Source organism: Ceratotherium simum, unplaced genomic scaffold (genome assembly GCF_057802395.1).
Source record: "Ceratotherium simum simum isolate JZ-2026a unplaced genomic scaffold, ASM5780239v1 HiC_scaffold_44, whole genome shotgun sequence".
In the NCBI taxonomy this organism is placed as follows: domain Eukaryota; kingdom Metazoa; phylum Chordata; class Mammalia; order Perissodactyla; family Rhinocerotidae; genus Ceratotherium; species Ceratotherium simum.
In genome coordinates, this window is record NW_028261260.1 from 1,527,902 (window position 1) to 1,547,272 (window position 19,371).

Below are 19,371 nucleotides of genomic sequence, written 5' to 3' on the forward strand. Positions count from 1 at the left end.
AGGAAAGTTTTAGATGGACAGAGAAATTCAGCAGACAGTGCAGAGCGTTTCTCCCTCCTCCCCCACAGTTTCCCCTACTGTTAACATCTTGCATGACCACCTGTGTTAGTGCGGTTCATTCCTTACAAGTGAGGAGCTGATGCTGCTACAGTGTTCGTAACCAAGTCAGTGGTTTACATTAGGGTTCACTGTCTCACTGTCACGTACTTGGATTTTGACAAATGCATAATCTCATGTATCCACCATGACAGAGCCTACAGAAGAATTGGATTGCCCTAAATTCCCTGTGCTCTGCCTCTTCATCCCTTGCCTTCCAACTCCTGGCAACACTGATCTTTATACTGTTTCTATGGTTTTGCCTTGTCTAGAATGTCGTGTGATTGGAATATATGAAAACTATGGAACAGAGTATATAACCTTCTCCAGTTGGGTTCTTTCACTTAGCAATATGTATTTAAAAGTCCACTATGTCTTTTTGTGCCTTGATAGCTAATTTCTTTTTTTTTCTTTTTGTATATTGAGTTAAAATATACATAACAAAAAGCGTGACATCTTAACCATTTTTAAGTGTATACTTCAGTGGCGTTAAATACATTTACGCTGTTGCACAGTCATCGCCACCATTCATCCCCATAACTCTTATGATTCTGAAACTCTATACCTATTAAAGAGTAAGTCTCCCTTCTCCCCTCCCCCCAGCCCTTGGCAGCCACCATTCCACTTTCCATCTCTGTGATTTTGACTAATCTCAGTTCCTCATGTTAGTGGAATCATACAGTATTTTTCTCTTTGTGACTGGCTTATTTCTGTTAGCATAATGTCCCCAAGGTTAATACACATGTAGCATATTGCAGAATTTGCTTCCTTTGTAATGCTGAATAATATTCTGTTGTATGGATATACTACATTTTGTGTATCCATTCATGTGTCAGTGGACACTGGGGTTGTTTCCACGTTTTAGCTATTGTGAATAATACTGCTATAAACATGGGTGTACAAATATCTCTTCAAGGCTCTGCTTTCAGATCTTTTGGGTGTATATCCACAAGTGGAATTGCTGGATCATGTGATAATTCTATGTTCAATTTTTTGAGGAACATTCATACTGTTTTCCATAGCGGCTGCACCATTTTACATTCCTATCAACAGTGTACACGGATTCCCATTTCACCTCATCCTGTCCAACACATGTTGTTTTCTGTCTTTCCTGTAGCACTCATCTTAGTGGGTGTGAGGTGGTGTCTCATTGTGGTTTTGATTTGCATTTCCCTAATGATTAGTGGTGTTGAGCGTCTTTTCATGTGCTTATATGCCATTCATAAGTCTTTGGAGAACTGTCTCTTCAAGTCCTTTGCCCATATTTGAATTGGCTTGTTGTTCAGTTTTAAGACATCTCTGTATATTCCGGATACCTGTCTCTTGTCAGAAATATGATTTGCAATTTTTTTCTCCCACTCTGTGGGTTGCCTTTTTACTCTATGCACAGTGCCTCTTGATGTACCAACTTATAAAATTTTCGTGGAGTCCAATTTGTCCGTTGTTTTTCTTTCGTTACCTGTGCCTTTGGTGTCATATCCAAGAAATCATTTGCAAGTCCGGTGTCATAAAGATTTTGTCCTGTTTTCTTCTAAGAGTTTTCTTATTTTAGGTCTTACATTTATATCCTTGAGTTAATTTTTGTATATGGTGTTGGATGAGGGTCCAAGTTCATTCTTTTGCATGCAGATATCCAGTTTTCCCAGTACTATTTGTTGACAAGAAACCTTTCTCCATTGCACTATCTTGGCACCCTTGTCAAAAATCACTTGACCATATATGTGAGGGTTTGTTTCTGGGCTAGCTATTCTATGCCATTGGTCTCTATGTCTGCCTTTATGCCAATACCATACTGTTGATTACTGTGGCTTTGTAGTAAGTTTTGAAATCAGGAAGTGTGAGTCCTCCAGTTTTGTTCTTCTTTTTCAGGATTGTTTAGGTTATTCTGAGTCCCTTGAGATTCCATGTGAATTTTAGGACGGGTTTTTCTATTTCTGCAAAAAACATCATTAGGATTTGGATAGGAATTACATTGAATCTGTAGACTGCTTTGGGTAATATTGACACTTTAACAATACTAAACCTTCCAATCCATGAATATGGGATATCTGTCCATTTATGTATGTCTTCTTTAATTTCTTTCTGAGATGTTTCATAGTTTTTATGGTGCAAGCCTTTCACCTCCTTGGTTAAGTTAATTCCTAAGCATGTTATTCTTTCTGATATAAATGAATTGTTTTTGTAATTTCCTTTTCAGAGAGCTCCTGGTTCATGTATAGAAATGCAACTGATTTTTGTGTATTGACTTTGTATCCTGATACTTTCCTGAATTCTCTGTTAGATCAAACGGCTTTTTGTGGAGTCTTTCCGATTTTCTACATATGAGATGATATCATCGTCAAACAGAGACCGTTTTACTTCTTTCTTTCCAATTTGGATGCCTTTTATTTATTTATTTTTATTGCCTCATGGTTCTGGCTTGAACTTCAGTACTGTGTTGAATAGAAGTGGTGAAAGTGGGCATCCTTGCCTTGTTCCTGATCTTAGAGCTTTCAGGAAAAGCTTTCAGTCTTCCATCACTGAGTTTTGTGTTTGCTGTGTGTTTTTTCTCCTATTCCTTGTTTCTCGAGTGTTTTATCATGAAAGGGTGTTAAATTTTGTCAACTGGTTTTTGTCCATCAATCGCGATGGTCATGTTTTTTCCCCTTCATTTTCTTGATGTTGCATATTACATTGATCGATTTTTGTGTGTTAATCTACCCTTGTATATCAGGAATAAATTTCACTTGGTGGTAGTGTATAATTCTTTTAATACGCTGTTGAATTCAATTTGTTAGTATTTTGTTGAGGATTTTTGTATCTATGTTCATCAGGGGTAATGGTCTGTAATTTTATTTTCTTTTAGTGTCCTTGTCTAGTGTTGGTATCAGGGTAATTCTGGCATCGTAAAATGAGTTTGGAAGTATTCTCTCTTTTTCAATATTTGACAGAGTGTAAGAAGGCTTGTTTTTAAAACTTCTTTATATGTATGGTAGAATTCACCACTGCAGTCATATGGTCCTGGGTTTTAATTTGTTGAGAGATATTTTTTTTTTATATTTCTTGAAATATTAGTGACATATAACACATGTAAGTTTTAGGTGTTCAAGATGATGATTTGTGAAAGAATTACCACAATACAGTGAGTTAGCACCTCCATTCCCTCACATAATTAACTTGTTTTTTCTAGCGATCACTTGTAAGATCTACTCTCTTAACAACTTTCAAGTCTATAATATATTATTGTTAATTATGGTCACCATGTTGTACATTAGATCCCCAAAACTTATTCATTTTACAGCTAGAAATTTGTGCACTTTGACTTACCTCTCCCCGTTTCCCCCACGCCCAAGGTCCTGGCAAACACCATTCTAGCCTCTATTCCTTTGAGTTGGGCTTTTTTAGATTTCACATATGGGTGAGAATATATAGTATTTGTCTTTGTCTGTCTGACTTATATCACTTAGCGTAATGCCTCAAGTTCCATCTGTGTTGTTACAAAATGCAGGATTTCATTCTCTTGCATGGCTAAATAATATTCCATTATATATTTCATGTATATATACATATGTCTGACATTTTCTTTATCTATTTATCCATTGATGGACACATGGATTGTGTCCACGTCCTCAGTTTGTGATTAATGCTGAAATGAACATAGGGGTGCAGATATCTCTTCAGAATAGTGACTTCATTTCCTTTGCATATACAACCAGAAGGGGAATTGCTCATTTATATAGTATTTCTATTTTTTTTTTGAGAAAATTCCAAATTTTTTCCATAGTGACTGTAGGAATTTACATTCATACCAACAGTGCACAGTGTTCTCTTTTCTACACAGCCTCGTCAACACTTGTTGTCTGTTGTCTCTTTGAAAATAACCATTCTAGCAGATGTGAGGTGATATCTCATTGTAGTTTTGATTTTATTTCCCTGATGATGAGTGATTACGAGCATCTTCTCATGTACCTGTTAACCATTTTTATGTCTTCTTTGGAAAAGTATCTATTCAGGTCCTTTGACCATTTTCATATTGTTTTGTTGTTTTCTTTGCTGTTGAGTTGTAAGAGTTTCTTATACACTGTGGATATTAACCCCTTAATTTGCCAATTATTTTATTTGCTGTGCAGAAGATTTTTAGATTGATGTCATCCCACTTGTTAAGTTTTACATTTGTTGTTTGCACTTTTGATGTTATATCCAAAAAAATCATTGTCAAGATGAGTTTCTTGGGCCTGTTTTCTCTATATTTTCTTCTAGTTGTTTTATATTTGGTGTCTTGCATTTAAGTCTTTAATTCAATTTGGGATTACTTTTAGAGTGTTGTAAAATAGGGGTCCAATTTCAGTTTTCTGCATGTGGTTATCCAGTTTTCCCAACACCATTTATTGTAGAAACTATCTGTTCCCCATGGAGTCTTCTTAGCTGACTCATCAACTTTTAGCAAAGTGTATGTGTGTGGTTTTATTTCTGGGCCTTTGATTCTGTTCTATTGGTCTATGTGTCTCTTTTTACACCTGTATCATTACCGTTTTTATTACTATAGATTTGTAATAAAATTTGAAATCAGGAATGTGATGCCTTCAGCTTTTTCTTTCTCAGGGTTGTTTTGGTTATTGGAGGTCTTTTGTGGATCCATATGAATATTAGGATTGCTTGTCCTATTTCTGTGAAAAATGTGATGGGAATTTTAATAGGAATTGCATTGAATCTTGAGATGGCATTGGGTAGCATGGACATTTTAACAATATTAATTCTTCTGATCCATGAACATAAGATATCTTTTCATTTCTCTGTGTCTTTGATTTCTTTCATCAATGTCTTATAGTTGTCAGTGTCTAGATCTTTCACCTTCTTGGTTAAATTTATTTATGAGTATTTTACTGTTTTTGATGCTATTGTAAATAGAATATTTTCTTTATATCTTTTTTAGATAGTTCATTGTGAGTGTACAGAAAGGCAACAGATTTCTACATGTTGATTTTGTCTCCTGCAGCTTGAGTGAATTCGTTTATTAGTCCTAAAAGTTTGGGGGGGAGTCCTTACGTATTTCTCTATATAAAATCATATCATCTGCAAACAGAGACCACTTTGATTCTTCATTTCCAATTTAGATGTATTTTATTTCTTTTCATTGCCAAATGTCTCTGGTTGAGACTTACAGCAGTATGTTGAAGAGTGGTGTTGAGACTGGGCACCCTTGTCTTGTTCTTTGTCTTCGCAAGAAAGCTTTCAACCTTTCACTGTTCAATACGATGTTAGCTGTGGGTTTTGTCATGTAAACCTTTTATTATGTTCAGGTATGTTCTTTCTGTAACCCTTTATTTAGAATTTTTATCATGAATGGCTGTTGAATTTTGTCAAACTGCTTTTTCTGCATCGATTGAGATTATTTTGTGATTTTTATCTTTCATTCTATTAATGTGGTGTATCACATTCATTGATTTGCATCATGTTGAACTTGATCATGTTGTTTGATCCTTTTTTTGAGTTCAGATAGTTTTGTTATAATGTGTCTTGGAGAAGAAAGTTTTAGTTTGAAATTTTAGGTTGACAGATTGGCTTCAGGACCTTGGATGTGTAAATCTCTCTCCAGATTTGGGAAGGTGTCAGCTGCTATTTTTTTTAAGTAAACACTCTTTTCCTTTATCCCTGTCTTCTCCTCTGGTACTTTAATAATGCTTATCTATTTCTTTTCATGGTATCCCATAATTCACACTGCCTTTCCCCATTCCTATCCATTCCCATTTTTCTTTTTGCTTCTTTGACTGGAGGATTACAAATGACACATCTCCTAGTTCACTAATTATTTCTTGTTATAGTTGAATCTGATTTAGAAGCTCTCTATTGAATTCTTCAGTTCAGACATTGTGTTCTTCAACTCTAGGATTTCTGTTTGTTTTTCCTTAATGATTTCTGTTTCTATAGTGAACTTCTCATTTGTTCATGCACTGTTTCCTTATTTCATTTAGTAGTCTGTCTATGTTTCCTTAGAGTTTTATGAATTTCTCGAAGAGGGTTGTTCTGAAGTCTTTGTCACATAGTTCCTATATCTCCATTGCTTGGTCAGTCATTGGAGTTTTATTCTTTTTCTTTGGGGGTGTGATGGGTTTTTGATTATTCATGATCCTTGTGGCCTCCATTGGTGTCTGCAAATTTGAGGAAGTAGGCACCTCTTCCACCCTTTACAGACTGGCTTTAGCAAACCAAAGCCTTCACAGTCATCCCATCTAGGGGTCCTGTGTAGGCCATCTGGTAGTGTCCAGGGGCAGGCTTGCTGCTGGAGTCCTTGGGCAGCCTGGTACTGGGGTGAGTGGAAAGCTTGGGTCTATGGTATTGTGTCTGGCCCTGGGCACATCTGGGACCCTGAGTTCATGAGTAGCCCCACTGGAGCCTGGTTTGGCAGGTCCTCATTGAGAGCCTGCAGCCACAGGAGTCATCCAGGGCCATGAGAGTTCGCCAGTGCTGGGATGAGCTGAGAGCGTTGGTTCACGGGAGACTGCCAGGAGCCTGGCACCACGAGAGACAGCTTGTGCTGTGGTAGGCCAGAAGTCTGGATTCCTGGGAGCCTGCTGGGATCCTGGGGCCACAGGAGCTGCCTGAGGCTGCAGAAGCCAGCAGGCACTGGGTCAAGATGGAAGCCTGGGTTCATGGGATCCTGCCGGTGCCTGGTGCCATGGGAGCTGCCTGGGGCCGCCTGAGTCAGCAAGCACCTGGGTAAACTGGGGGCCTGGTTTTGTGGGAGCCTGCCCGGGGCCTGGTTCCATGAGAGCTGTCTATGGCTCCTGGAACTGGCAGGTGGTGTGGTGAGCCATGGGCCTGAGTTCCCCAGCAGCTCTTGGGGAGGCTGGTGCCATGGAATCTACCTGGGGTTGCTGGAGCCAGCAAGTGCTGGAGTGACTTGGGGTCTTGGGGGTGTGGGAGCCTACTGGGTGCCCTGGTACAAAAGCTGTCTGTGGCTGAGTGTTGCCTGTGGCTGCCTGGAGTACACAGGAACTTGGGTGAGCCAGGGTCTGGATTCACCAGAGCCCACCAGGAGCCTGGTGCCAAGGACACCACTTGTGGTCACAAGAGCCACCTTGGGCTGTTTAAGATGGCAGCCCCTAGGCTGAGATGGGGCCCTGGGTTCCCAGGAGCCTGGTGGGAGCCTGGTGTCAAGGATGCTGCTTGAGGCCACCAGAGCTGGCATGCTCCAGGGTGAGCCAGGGGCCTGGATTTGCAGAAACTTACAGGGAGCCAGCTAGGTCCACGGGAGTCAGCCTGGCATTGGGGCAGGCTGGCTAAGGTCAGGCAGAGTGGAGAAGTCCCTTCTCGTTGGGAGGTATTTGATTACTGATTGAGTCTGCTTATTTGTTACTGATCTGTTCAAGATTTCTATTTCTTCATGATTCAGCTTTCATAGGTTGTTTCTAGGAATTTATCTATTTTGTCTAGGTTACCCAATTTATGAGTGTACACTAGTTCAGAATAGTCTCTTCTGATCTTTTTCTTTCTGAAGCATCAGTTGTAATGCCTCCTTTTTCATTTCTGATTTAGTTTGAGTCATCTATCTTTGTTTTCCTAGATATTTTATCTAAGGGTTTCTCAATTTTATTTTTTCCAAAACTCTGCTTTTACTTTTATTGATCTTCCATACTGTCTTTCAATTTTTTTCCACTCGCCTCTTGGTGACTTCCGTCCTTCTGCTAACTTTGGGTTTCATTTTTTTTTTTTTAATGCTGTGTGTTGTAAGTCAGGTTGTTTCTTTGACATCTTTCTTCTCTTATAATGTACAAATTTATCACTATAAACTGTCCTCTTACTACTACTTTCTCTGCATCCTAGAAGTTTTGGTGTGTTTATTGTTTCTTTCTTTCTTTCTTTCTTTTTTTTGCTGAGGAAGATTGGCCCTGTGCTCACATCTGCCAATCCTCTTTTATTTTATTTTATTTTTTTTTGCTGAGGAAGACTGGCCCTGGGCTAACATCCGTGCCCATCTTCCTCCACTTTATATGGGACGCCAGCACAGCATAGCTTGCCAAGCGGTGCATCTGTGCACACCCGGGATCTGAGCCGGTGAACCACGGGCCGCCACAGTGGAGCACACACACTTAACCACTTGCGCCACCGGACCGGCCCCTATTGTTTCTTTTTGTATGTTTTGAGCTATTTTCTAATTTCCCTTTTGATTTCTTCTTTGATCTACCTTTTTTTTGTGTGAGGAAGATCAGCCCTCAGCTAACATCCATGGCAATCCTCCTCTTTTTGCTGAGGAAGACCGGCCCAGAGCTATCATCCTTGCCCATCTTCCTCCACTTTATGTGAGATGCCACTACAACATGGCCTGACAAGCATGCATCGGTGCATGACCAGGATCCGAACCCGGGCCACCAGCAGCGAAGCACACGCACTTAACCGCTACAGCACCTGTCAGCCCCCGATCTACTTTTAAGTTGAAGAGTTTTTGTTGAACTTCCACGTATTATGAATGTTCCAGTTTTCCTTCTGTTATTGACTTCTGGTTTCATGCCACTGTGTTTAGAAAAGTTACCTGGTATTATTTCAGTCTTCTTAATCTTGTTAAGACTTGTTTTGTGACCTAACACGTGATCTGTTCTGGAAAATAGTCTGTGTGCCCATGAGAAGAGTGTGCATTGTGTTGCTGTCCAGTAAAATGTTCTGTGTGTGTCTGATAGCTCCATTTAGTATTTAATGTTTTCATGTCTGCTATTTCCTGTTTTCTGTCTGGATATTCTATCCATTGTTAAAAGTGGGTCTTTGATGTCTCCTACTATTTGCAACTTATATAAGTGAGAAGGCTCTTATTTTGAGAATATATAAAGATCTCTTAGAACTCAATTATAAAAGACAAGTCAATGAAATGGGGTAACCAACTGGAATAGACATGTCTCTAGGAAATACATAGATGGCCAATAAGCACAAGATAGTTGCTCAGTATCATTAATTATTAGGAAAATGCAAATTCAAAGCACAATGTGATACTATTTCATGCTCAAAATGAAGGCTATATTCAACATAATGGAAAATAACACATGTTGGTAAAGATGTGGAGAAAGGGAAACCCACATACATTACTGGTGGGAAAGTAAAATGATGCAGCCACTGCAGAAAACAGCTTGGCATTTTCTAAAATCTTAAACCTAGAATTACCATTGACCTGGAGAGGCCCATGGTAGATATGTCCAAAAGAGCAAACTTGCCCATAGACATTCAAAGTAACAGTGTTCACAATGGTCCAAAAGTGGAACAAACCCAAATTACTATCCAGTTATGACTGTATAAACCAAATGTGGCCTATTCATAATATAGGATATTATAAGCCATAAAAAGGAATTAAGTACTGCTACATACTAGGCCATGGGTGAACCTTGAAACATGTGTGCTCACTGAAGCCATCCACAAAGGCAATAGATAACATGATGCCATTTGAATGAAATGTCCAGAATAGGGAAATCCATAGGGGGAGAAAACAGATGAGTTGTTTCCATGGGCTTGGGTTAGCAGAAAATAGAGTGTGAATGAGTATGGGTTTGTTTGGGGGTGTTGAAAATGTTCTGGAATTAGATAGTGGTGATAGCCACACGACATAATCATTGTGCTAAAAGCCACACAAATGTATACTTTGAAATGCTTAAAACGGTGTATTCTACGTTAAGCAGATTTTCCACATAAAAATTTTGAATTTTTTAAGTTAATCAGGGTATTGGTTAATTTTAAGTTGGTTAGTATATTTAATAAGTGTAATTAATGGAGTTATTAGGAGTATGGCAGGTTGTAGCCAAGAGAGTAAACATCCGACGAGGGCTATAGTAACAAATCCTATGATTATACAAGCAACAATCTAAAATCCAGTCCATTTCCATTGTCCACAACTTGGAGAGACCAGCCATGAAAATAGGTCAGTGATCTCGGGGGCCTTTGGTATCTATTCAAAGATTTGGGTAATATTATGCAATATTTTAACCTCTTGGGCCATTTGGTGGAGGTAGGTTTGAACTTCTCTGTTGATGTACACTCAGCAAGTGGTTCTAGGAAAGGCACCAACCCCTCCTTCCTTGGCCGGTATAGACAGTCTAGGGCCAGGCCATTTTCTAAAACCATTTAGGCGAGAGACTCATGAGACTGTTGTTCAAGGGCTAGGATATGTTCTTATGGAGTTGTTGTCCATGTTGTGTTAAGGTTGTTGATACCTCTTAGTTGCCTCAGTTTCCTGATTTTGTGTGGGTAGGGCCACCACACCTGTGCCCAGTCCAGTCAGTCAATCCTAGTAGAACTGAACACCCAGTGCTATAGGACTGACATTGTTTCTATGGGTTGGTGGTAGCTAGTCAGGGCAGGAAACTCAAGGGACCTGCGACCTGAGAGAAGCAGGCTGAGAGAGAGACAATAATGCATTGCACAATATAGCCTGGAGAAAGCTGTTCACGGGGTTGGGGAAGAGAGAAGCTCACTGGATGAGAGCCTTGTGATATCAGCCCACAGTAAAACCCAAAAGTGGATGCTCCTGGTGTGAAATATTCCTTAGGTGTCTTGAGGTAAAACCAGTAATTTGCACCCATTCACTGGTTACCTGTGCTATATGATTTCAGAGGTTATGGTTAAAGTGTTTGTGGGCCAAGAGCTGTCTGGGCCTGGGCACAAAATCACCAAGGTGGCCTCAAAGGCTGCCCCAAAATGACCCCTAAAGGAGCAGTTGGGGCAGAAAGTGGGGGGATAATTTTGAAGGAAGCCTGGGGCAAAGATGTTGTTGTTCGATGGAGTTGGCTACTAGTGAGTGTCTCCGCAGGGTAAGCCCTTCATCTGGAGTACAGCATGTGATTGGAGGCCAAGTGACAGACCCTGTGACTCCTGATTCCCAGTGCACGGGCAGCCCTCTCAGCCCACTGGACATAAATGGTGATGGTGTTTGTGAAGCATCTTGATGGCTGTATGGAAGATATAGGGGACGTGTGGTGGGAGATGCCATGATAGTGTCGGGAGGAACTGTGTGTGAGATTACGGTGTTGAAGGGGAAGGATTGGAGGCAGGTGCAGTGGGTGTGTGACCAACAATGGTCAGTGAAAGGACAGCTGGGGTGTAACTGGGGAAATCAAGGACCAACAGAAGTCATGTGTTTAAAACAAGACACCAGGGCCTGCCCAGTGGCTTAGCGGTTAAGTGCGCATGCTCCGCTAATGGGGGCCCGGGTTCAGATCCTGGGTGCGCACCGACTGGCACACCCAGTCCTTGCAAATTTCCCACATGCATTTTACATGCATTTTCTCTTCTGTTGATGGTTGATGAGTTCTAAGGAAATGGTGAAGGCACAGTGAGGAGGAATTGTGGGTTTCTGCACGACTGCCTCTAGGAGTGCCGCCCCCTCAACCTGAACAACCACCCGGCACTACTACAAATGAAAGACATCCCATCACCATGGATTGGAAGACTCCTTATTGTGACGATGTCAACATTATCCAAAGAGATCAACAAATCCAGTGCAGTCCTTACCAAAATCCCAAGGACGTTTTGTGCTGAAATAGAAAAAAACCCATCCCAAAATTCTTATGGAATCTCAAGTAAGCCCAGATACCAAAAATAATCTTGAAAGAAGGTACTAAGTTGGAGGACTGATTCTTCCTGATTGAAAACTTACTACAAATCTACAGTATCAAAACTGCATTGTCATAGCATAAAGACAGACATATTGACCAATGGAAACAGAATTGAGAGCCCAGAAATTAACCCTCACCCATGTGATCAAATGATGTTTGACAAGGGTGCCAAGATTATTCAAAGGGGAAAAGCCCTTTCAACAAGTTGTGCTGGAAAATGTGGATATCTACATGAAAAAGAATCAACTTGGACCCTTACCTAACACCATATACAAAGCTTAATTCCCAATAGATCAAAGACCTAAATGTAAGAGCTAAAACTATAATACTCTTAGAAGAAAACATAAGACAAAACTTTACAAGATAGGATTTGGTAATGATTTCAAGGATATGACCCCCAAGGAGCAGCCAATAAAATAAGAAAATACACATGCTGGACTTCATGGATATTAAAAAGTTTTGTATCTCAAAAGACATTATCAACAGTAAAAGCACAACTCACAGGATGGGCGACCATGTTTGCAAACCATGTGTCTGACAAGGGCTTAATATCCAGAATAGATAGAGAACTCCTAAACTCAACAACAAAAATCAAACAACCCAAATCAAATTTGAACAAAGCACATGAGTAGACGTTTCCTCAAAGAAGATCTGCAAATAACCAATAAGCATATGAAAAGACACTCATCATCAGTAATCATTAGGGAAATGCAAATCAGAAATACAGTGAGAGACCACCTCACATTCATCGATAAAAAGAAAAAAAGTTGGCATCCAAAAAAAAAAAAAGAAGAAGAAGAAAAAGAATAGAACCAGTGTTGGTCAAGATGTGGAGAAGTTGGAACCCTTGTGCACTGTCTTGGGAAGATAAAATATATAGTTGCTGTAGAAATCAGTATAGCAATTCCTAAAAAAAATTAAAAATATAATTATATAGGACCCAGCAATTTCAATTCTGGGTATATACGCCCCCAAAGAGTTGAAAGCATATTCTTCAAAACATATTTCAACACCCATATTCATAGCATCAGTATTCATAATAGGTAAAACATAGAAGCCACCCAAGTATCATAACCGAGGAAGGGCTCGCTGCCCAATGCACCCCTTAAGCCAACCATGAGATACCGCTCTTGTAGAAGGGAAAAAGCTTTATTACGAGGTTGGCCAGCAGGGAGACAGGAGCCAAAGGTTAAATCCTTCTCCCCAATGGGCAGTTGAAAGGGCTTTTTAAGGGCAAAGGAGTGGGTGCGGGAGGTTGGGGGCAGTCCTACGCATTTTGCGCAAGTAGATTTTCATGTTCTGTCATACATCCCACGTTCAAAAGGCAGTGTCCTTAACATGATTGGCAGCTGAGTTCTTGGTCCCCTACGTCATCCTCCAGTCACTTGACTCAAACAGCAGTGACGGTTTAAGTCTTGCCAGCCGTCTTGTGGTCTCACTGGTTCAAACCAGTTGAAACTTGCCCAAGGAGGAAAAACGGAGTTTCTGAAAAACAACTCATGGCCCAAGACTAGATCCTTAGTAAATATATGGAACGTGGCTTAAGAAAGTAGTCTCCAGGGGACCGTTGATAAAAGTCTGGTTGGGGCCCCATTTTATTTTGGGCTTGGTTTTGGGCCCGGCTAGGCTATCTGTCCAGGGATGTATGGATATGCAAAATGTGGTATATACATAAAATGGCATATTATTCATCCTTAACAAAGGAAGGAAAGTCTAAGATATGGCACACCGTGGATGAACCTTCAGGATATTACTCTAAATGAAATAAGCCAGTCACAAAAATACAACCTTGTGTGATTTCCCTTCTATGAGGTTCCTGAAATCGCTAGATTCAGAGAGACAGAAAGTAGAATGGTGTTTGCCAGGGGCTGGGAGGAGGAGGAATGGGGGGTTATTCATGAATGGGTATAGAGTTTCAGTTTTGTAGGATGAAAAGACTTCTAAAGATGGATCGTGGTGATGATTGCACAGCAATATTAATGTCTTCAATACACTTAAAACATACTTAATGTATCTATGGGGCTGATGACTTGTCCTGGCCGAGCACATGCTTATGCTGTTGCACATCTTACCCCTCACTGTACAGTTGGGAAACTGGCCCAGAAAGAGGCAAGTACTGGCCCAGACCACAGGAGGTAGTCCGGGTCCCAAAGACTAGACAGAGCTCCAGCTTCCTTGGCCAAGGCTCCGCCCCTTCCCTCATGTTCCTTTGGCAATGAGAGGCATTAAGATCTTAGAGGATTGCTGCCCACCCCTCTCCATATGAGGTCATTTTCCTCTCCTCATCATAGCATGTGCATAGGCACCCCCACTCACACTGAATTCTCATGTGGGGGCCATGGAAGTGCAGTCAAGAAAGAGCTGACCCAGAGGAAGTGACAAGAGGCAGGAGGGAGAGAGATTGGAGGCAGCTCTCCCAGGGGACCATGGCATTCGTTCTCCTAGATACATGCCCAGAGATGGGCAGAGGAATCCCTAAGGTTCCTAGGTTTCTGCCTATCTGTCTGTTCCAGACCCATCCTTGGCCCAGCCTGGCGAGCACAGGACTGGGATCCTGCAGTCCACCTCTGTGGGCACCCAGAACTGTGATGAGTCCATCCTCCCCTTGTGTAGGCATTGGGAACAGGAGAGAATACCTCAGTGAGGGTCCTCCTGTATAAAATGGAGTGCATCCAGCAGGTGACTCCAAGTGTTCCATGCACTCGCAATGTGTCTGTTGGACTAGGTTCTCTGTTGATGACCTACTGTGCTCTGAAATGTTGAGAAGATGCTTTCCACCCACTTGAGATCATTTAGAACTGAGGAGACATGGGGGCATGGGTGGATGAGAACTGGGAATAAGGAAGAAGATGCCAGAGCACTGGACCCCAAGTCTAGAGATGAGGGAGAAAACCAGTTCTTGTTGGATCCTCGGGGTCCTCATCTGGAGGCAGGGGGGAGTCATTGTCCTGGTTGAGGTTGGATGCCTCAGGAATGAAGAAGACACCTGGTGGGAGACAGCAAGATGGGGGGAAAGGTAGGCTCCCAAGATTCACTCCACTCTCTCGAAGCCGACAGGTCCTGCTCCTTTACCTCTGGGACCCTGGAGAGCCTCTGCCTTGAGGACATCTGAAGAATGGTTCCTTTCTGTTTGGTGGAGTTTTGGTGAGGGCTGCAGTGCTAGTGCTGGCCACCAGGGGGCGGGCAGCCTCTTGTGTCAGTGGTGGCAAGTTAGATTTTTATTTTAATTGAGATATACTTGATATACAGCACTACGCAAGTTAACATTGCTGTGTGGTACATTTGAAAGTTGCTAAGAAAGTAGATCCTAAAACTTCTCATCACCAGGAAAAAATCTTTTATGTTTGCTTGGTGATTGATGTTAACTAAACTTATTTTGGTAACCATTACATAATATACATATACATCAAGTCCTTTCCTTCTCCTGTAAACCTGGAATTTACACGGTGTCCACTGAACTTTTCTTGACCTCCTGGAGCAGAGAAGAGTCAAGCAGAGGTCTTTCTGGCTGTCCCTCTGCCTCAGAAACAACTTGTACCTCCTATTTCTAGTGTTCATCTCCACAATCACAGTTGGTCAGAAGCAGGGGGCGGGGTGCAAGATCTTCCCATGTACTCATTCAGCAGCTGTGCACTGAGCACTCACCCTGTGCCAGGTGCCCTGGTGGGCCAAAGTGCAGGATGAAAATGACCAAGTGGTCCCTGCCTGCCAGGAGCTCACAGCCTAGAGGGAAAATGGACAAAAGCAAAAACAGGAGCAAGAAAAGAGCAAGTGCTGTAGAGAAACACAGCAGGGGGCCGTGAGGGAGGGCTGGGCATCACTGGGTAGGAGGGTCTGAAAGGCCTCACTGGGGTGACGTTTTCTGGGACCAGAATGACAAGAGGGAGCCAGCCCTTCAGGGGTCTGGGAGCAGTGTGTCACGGGGATGACACCACTGGTCCTGAGTCTCACAGGTAGAAGTGAGTTTGGCCATAGGAGGTTAGAAATGTGGCCAGTGCAGCTGGAGGGAGGCTGGGAGGAGAGAACAGGAGCTGGGGTGGAAGGTAGGGCCAGGGCCTGGTAGGCTGTGTCAGTTACCTTTCCCTCTCTGACTTCATTGCCCCTAACCTTGCATTTCAAAACTACAAATGTTGACTATCTCACAATTTGTGTGGATCAGCAATCAGGCACGTTTCAGCTTGGTGCCTCTGCCTCAGTGAGTTGAACAGGTTGGTGCTGTGGCCTCAACTGAGGCTCAACTGGGGGAGGACTAGCCCCAAAGGTCACTCTCAGCCTTCAGGGTTCAGTTTGGACTGAGAGTCTAAGTTTCTTTCTGTCTGTTGGCCTGGGCACTCCCGTGCTTCTCTCCTCTATAGGCCTCCACATTGGGCAGTCCCAAAACACCGGTATTTGATTCCTCAGCTACAGGGATTCGACAGAGAGAGAGAGAGATGGAACATGAAAGACGGAGTAAGAGGAAGTGAGAGACTTGTGTTGTTAAAATTTAGACAAGACATCCCATCACTTTGGCTGTTATTATGTTCAGAAGCCAGTTACTAACTACTTAGTGGTTCCACGGGGATGGCTATACCATGGGTGGGGCTTACTGGGTACCACTGTGGAGGCTGCCCACCTCATAGGCCAAGATGAGGCACTTGGGTCTCATTCTCCATAAAACAGGAAACAATTGAATGGTTTAATGCCGCAGGATGGCAGTATCTAAATTTCCATTAGTTTCAACCCCCTCATGATGCTGACCTGAAAATGAGGCCAAGTTGGAAGTGACTGTTCCAATATCACATTGCTAGAACACAGGCCTGTTTTGAGTGGTGTTCTGTGCTACCTGTCACCCCTTCTTGTTATTCTTCCATCTCTAATTTTGTGCCTTAGGTACATGTGACACCAGCCCACAGGGATAATAGATATTATCTCATATACACCAGCTGAGGTCCCTAGGAAGTAGATTCTAGCCTGATCCCCCTGGTGTAGGTTTGGAGACTGGGGAGGACCTGAGAGGCACAGGGACTATCCCAGGATGAAGAACTGGTAAGTTAAAGGAAGTCTGCATTCATCTCTGTCTCCTCAAAGCAAGGACCTGAGTTAGGTTTCTAGGGAGCTGGGGCTAGGGCTGTGTAGGCTCCTTGTGTACAGTTCAGGAAGTGACATGAGAGAGGAGGGTGAGCAGCCCGGGCTCAGGGGGCAGCTCTGGAGAAATCTGATTGAGGTAAGGGGTCCAGGTATAGGAATCTTGAAAAATGACCCCATCTCCTTGGTCCTAGGCCTCAACAGATCTTTGAACTCTGGTAACCAGGCACCCACAGTCCCCCATCCAGCTCACTTGACGGGAGACAGTCAAGAGGCAAAAATGTTTTGTTGTTGTATCCCAACTTTTGCAGGATCTGGGCTCAAAAAAGCCCAGAAATAGAATCTTTTTGATTGTTGCCTACATTGGCTCAGCCCTCATCCCTGACGCCTCTGGGTGTCTGACAGGAGGCAGTGAAGGGTAACATGGGCAGCCCAGGAAAGGTTAGTGCAGACCAGGACACAACGGTGATCCCACCTGATCAACCCCAAAATCCAGGCCCCTCATCGTGTGTTTGTGTGTGTTTGTGTGTCTGTGTGGTGTGGGGAAGGCAGGGTATGTGGGGCAGGCCATTCCTGGGCAGGAGCTGGTTGTTAGGTGTCGGAAGCCTGTGGGTCTGTGACGTTCGTACCCAGGTCATGGCTGGCAGCATGAGAAGGTGAGCTGCTCAACTCGTATGTTATTGAGCCCTAGAGGTTTCATCTCCTTCCCTTCCTGACCAGAGTTCTTTGCCAGGATGCCCTCTGTGCCTGAACTGAGGAGCAGACTTTCTCTTGGGGGTTGACCACAGTGGCAGTGTGCAGGCAGCCCCTGATTCCCTCTGGCCCAGCTCCCAGGCAGTCTTTGCAGAACTCCACTCAGGAGGTCATCGAGTAGCTGCCCAATGGTTTCAACTCCACCAACTCACTAGACAAGGGGCAGGTGCATGAGGCCACCCACACCATCCAGTGCTGCTCTAAGATGAGAACAGGAGCAGAGGGCCTCCACACTCAGGACCTTGAGATGATGGGGTTGGACCAGAACTAGGGTGGGACCAGTCAGGGGCTGTCTCTTTTTCAAGCTAAAGGGGATGTACATGCAGGTAACCTTGCCTGGTTCAGAGCTGAGCTGCTGTGACCCTCTTTCCTTTGACTGGTGTGAGCTTCTGGAGGCCAATGAGGCAGAGCCAGAGGGTAAGGGGGACTGCAGGCTGGCTATTCCTGGAAAGGAAGTGGGATCTTTCCTGTATTTAGAAGGACACATGGAAAGTCAGCTATGTGAGTGAACCTTTCTCTTTATCCCGCTCCAGCGCCAGCTGCAGAGCTCCAGCCAGCAGCAGAAGCAGAGCAGTGGGCAGTGGTGGAGGTAGAGCTGGCTCCAGCTTCCTTGACACCACCCTCTCTAGCACTGGAGCCAGTGTCCCCTCCACCAGCAGTGTTGGAGCTGGAGCAAGGGCCGACATCGGCTGCAGCAGGAGTGGGAGCTGCTGAGCTGGAGTCACCTGGACCATCATTTCTAGTGGGAAGTCCATCTCCACCTGTGGCTAAGAAGCATGAGAAGAAGCCCAACCTACGGCCTTCCCTCCTAAGCTGGTGGTGGAGCAGTTGACCGTGATGGATGCGGTGAGCAGTTGCGCTTTCAGGGCGGGTGGGGTAGGCCTTCACTCTGCCATCATTGCCCCAGACCTCATCCAGTCTCCTATGATCTGGGCCCGAACCCTGGCTCCACCCCTTACCAACCATACGACCTGGGCAACTTTCTGAACCCCCAAACATTTGCTGTCCACCTACAGACCGTAGAGGTGGACACTAACAGGACCTGCTGCACAGAGTGGCTGTGCCGGCTCCATGAGGTAGAAGAGACGGAAGGGTGAGCAGGGCCTGGCACATCAGTGGGGGAGGGGAACTCACTGTGTGCAGCCAGGTCCCTGGTGGCCCAACCTTCTGCTCAGGAGGCTCAACAGCCTCAGGACTTATTAGACACCTGATGTGTACTTCACTATGAGGGAGACAGACAAGGCCCGTGGTTGTAGCTGCCACAGGGGAATGTGCATCAGAATGGGGAGTGGGACCAGAGGGGGGATCAGGTTGTTGGAAGATGCTCCCTTGGGATGAGCCAAGCTGAGCCACCATCTGGAGCTTGGAGTTAGCCAGGACGGGCTGGATGCAAATGCCCCTCTCCCTTCCCTGCCAGTATTGGGTCCTGGGTCATCCTCTGCTGGGTGCCTGCAGTGACAGAGAAGAAAAGCCAGGGACTCTAACAAGGCTCAGGCCACATCATGAGCTTCCTGAGCTCCAGCTCTAAATTGTGACCCCTGTGTGGGACTTTGTGGGCTGTGGACACAGAGCTAGGGTGTGGCAATGCTGGGTGACACTCCCCCTGTTCCCCAGGAGCCCTTCCAGAAGGTGGTGCCCTCTCAGTGTCTGGGCTCCACCTGGGGCAAGAGGAACAAGCCCGGCAATGAGCACCTGGCACACACCGTCCGGGCCAATATCGACCACTTCAGAAGGGTGGCCAACCTCGTCATCACCACCTGCCTTGGGGTCCCGAGCATGATGGCCCAGGACAGGGTGAGGGTGGTGGAGCGCTGGATCCAGGTGGCCCAGGTGTGCTGTGGGAGGCCCAGTGGAGCCCCTCTCTGGAGCCTTAGGAACTGCCTCCACC

At 44.0% G+C, this 19,371-nt stretch overlaps 1 protein-coding gene across 3 annotated transcripts in view; it reads left to right on the forward strand.

Annotated features, from left to right (window-relative positions):
- LOC101390292 (ral-GDS-related protein-like) overlaps nucleotides 1–19,371 on the forward strand; it is a 256,999-nt gene that overhangs the window by 156,186 nt on the left and 81,442 nt on the right. Inside the window, exons 19-20 of one of the 3 annotated variants that reach the window (XM_087428276.1) lie at nucleotides 11,367–18,329; nucleotides 19,098–19,313. The exons of the other annotated variants lie outside the window; for them this stretch is intronic. Of the exons in view, the coding sequence (XP_087284402.1) occupies nucleotides 18,321–18,329; nucleotides 19,098–19,313 (225 nt within the window). The 5' untranslated portion in view covers nucleotides 11,367–18,320. The remainder of the gene's footprint in view (nucleotides 1–11,366; nucleotides 18,330–19,097; nucleotides 19,314–19,371) is intronic. 3 annotated transcript variants of the gene reach the window in all.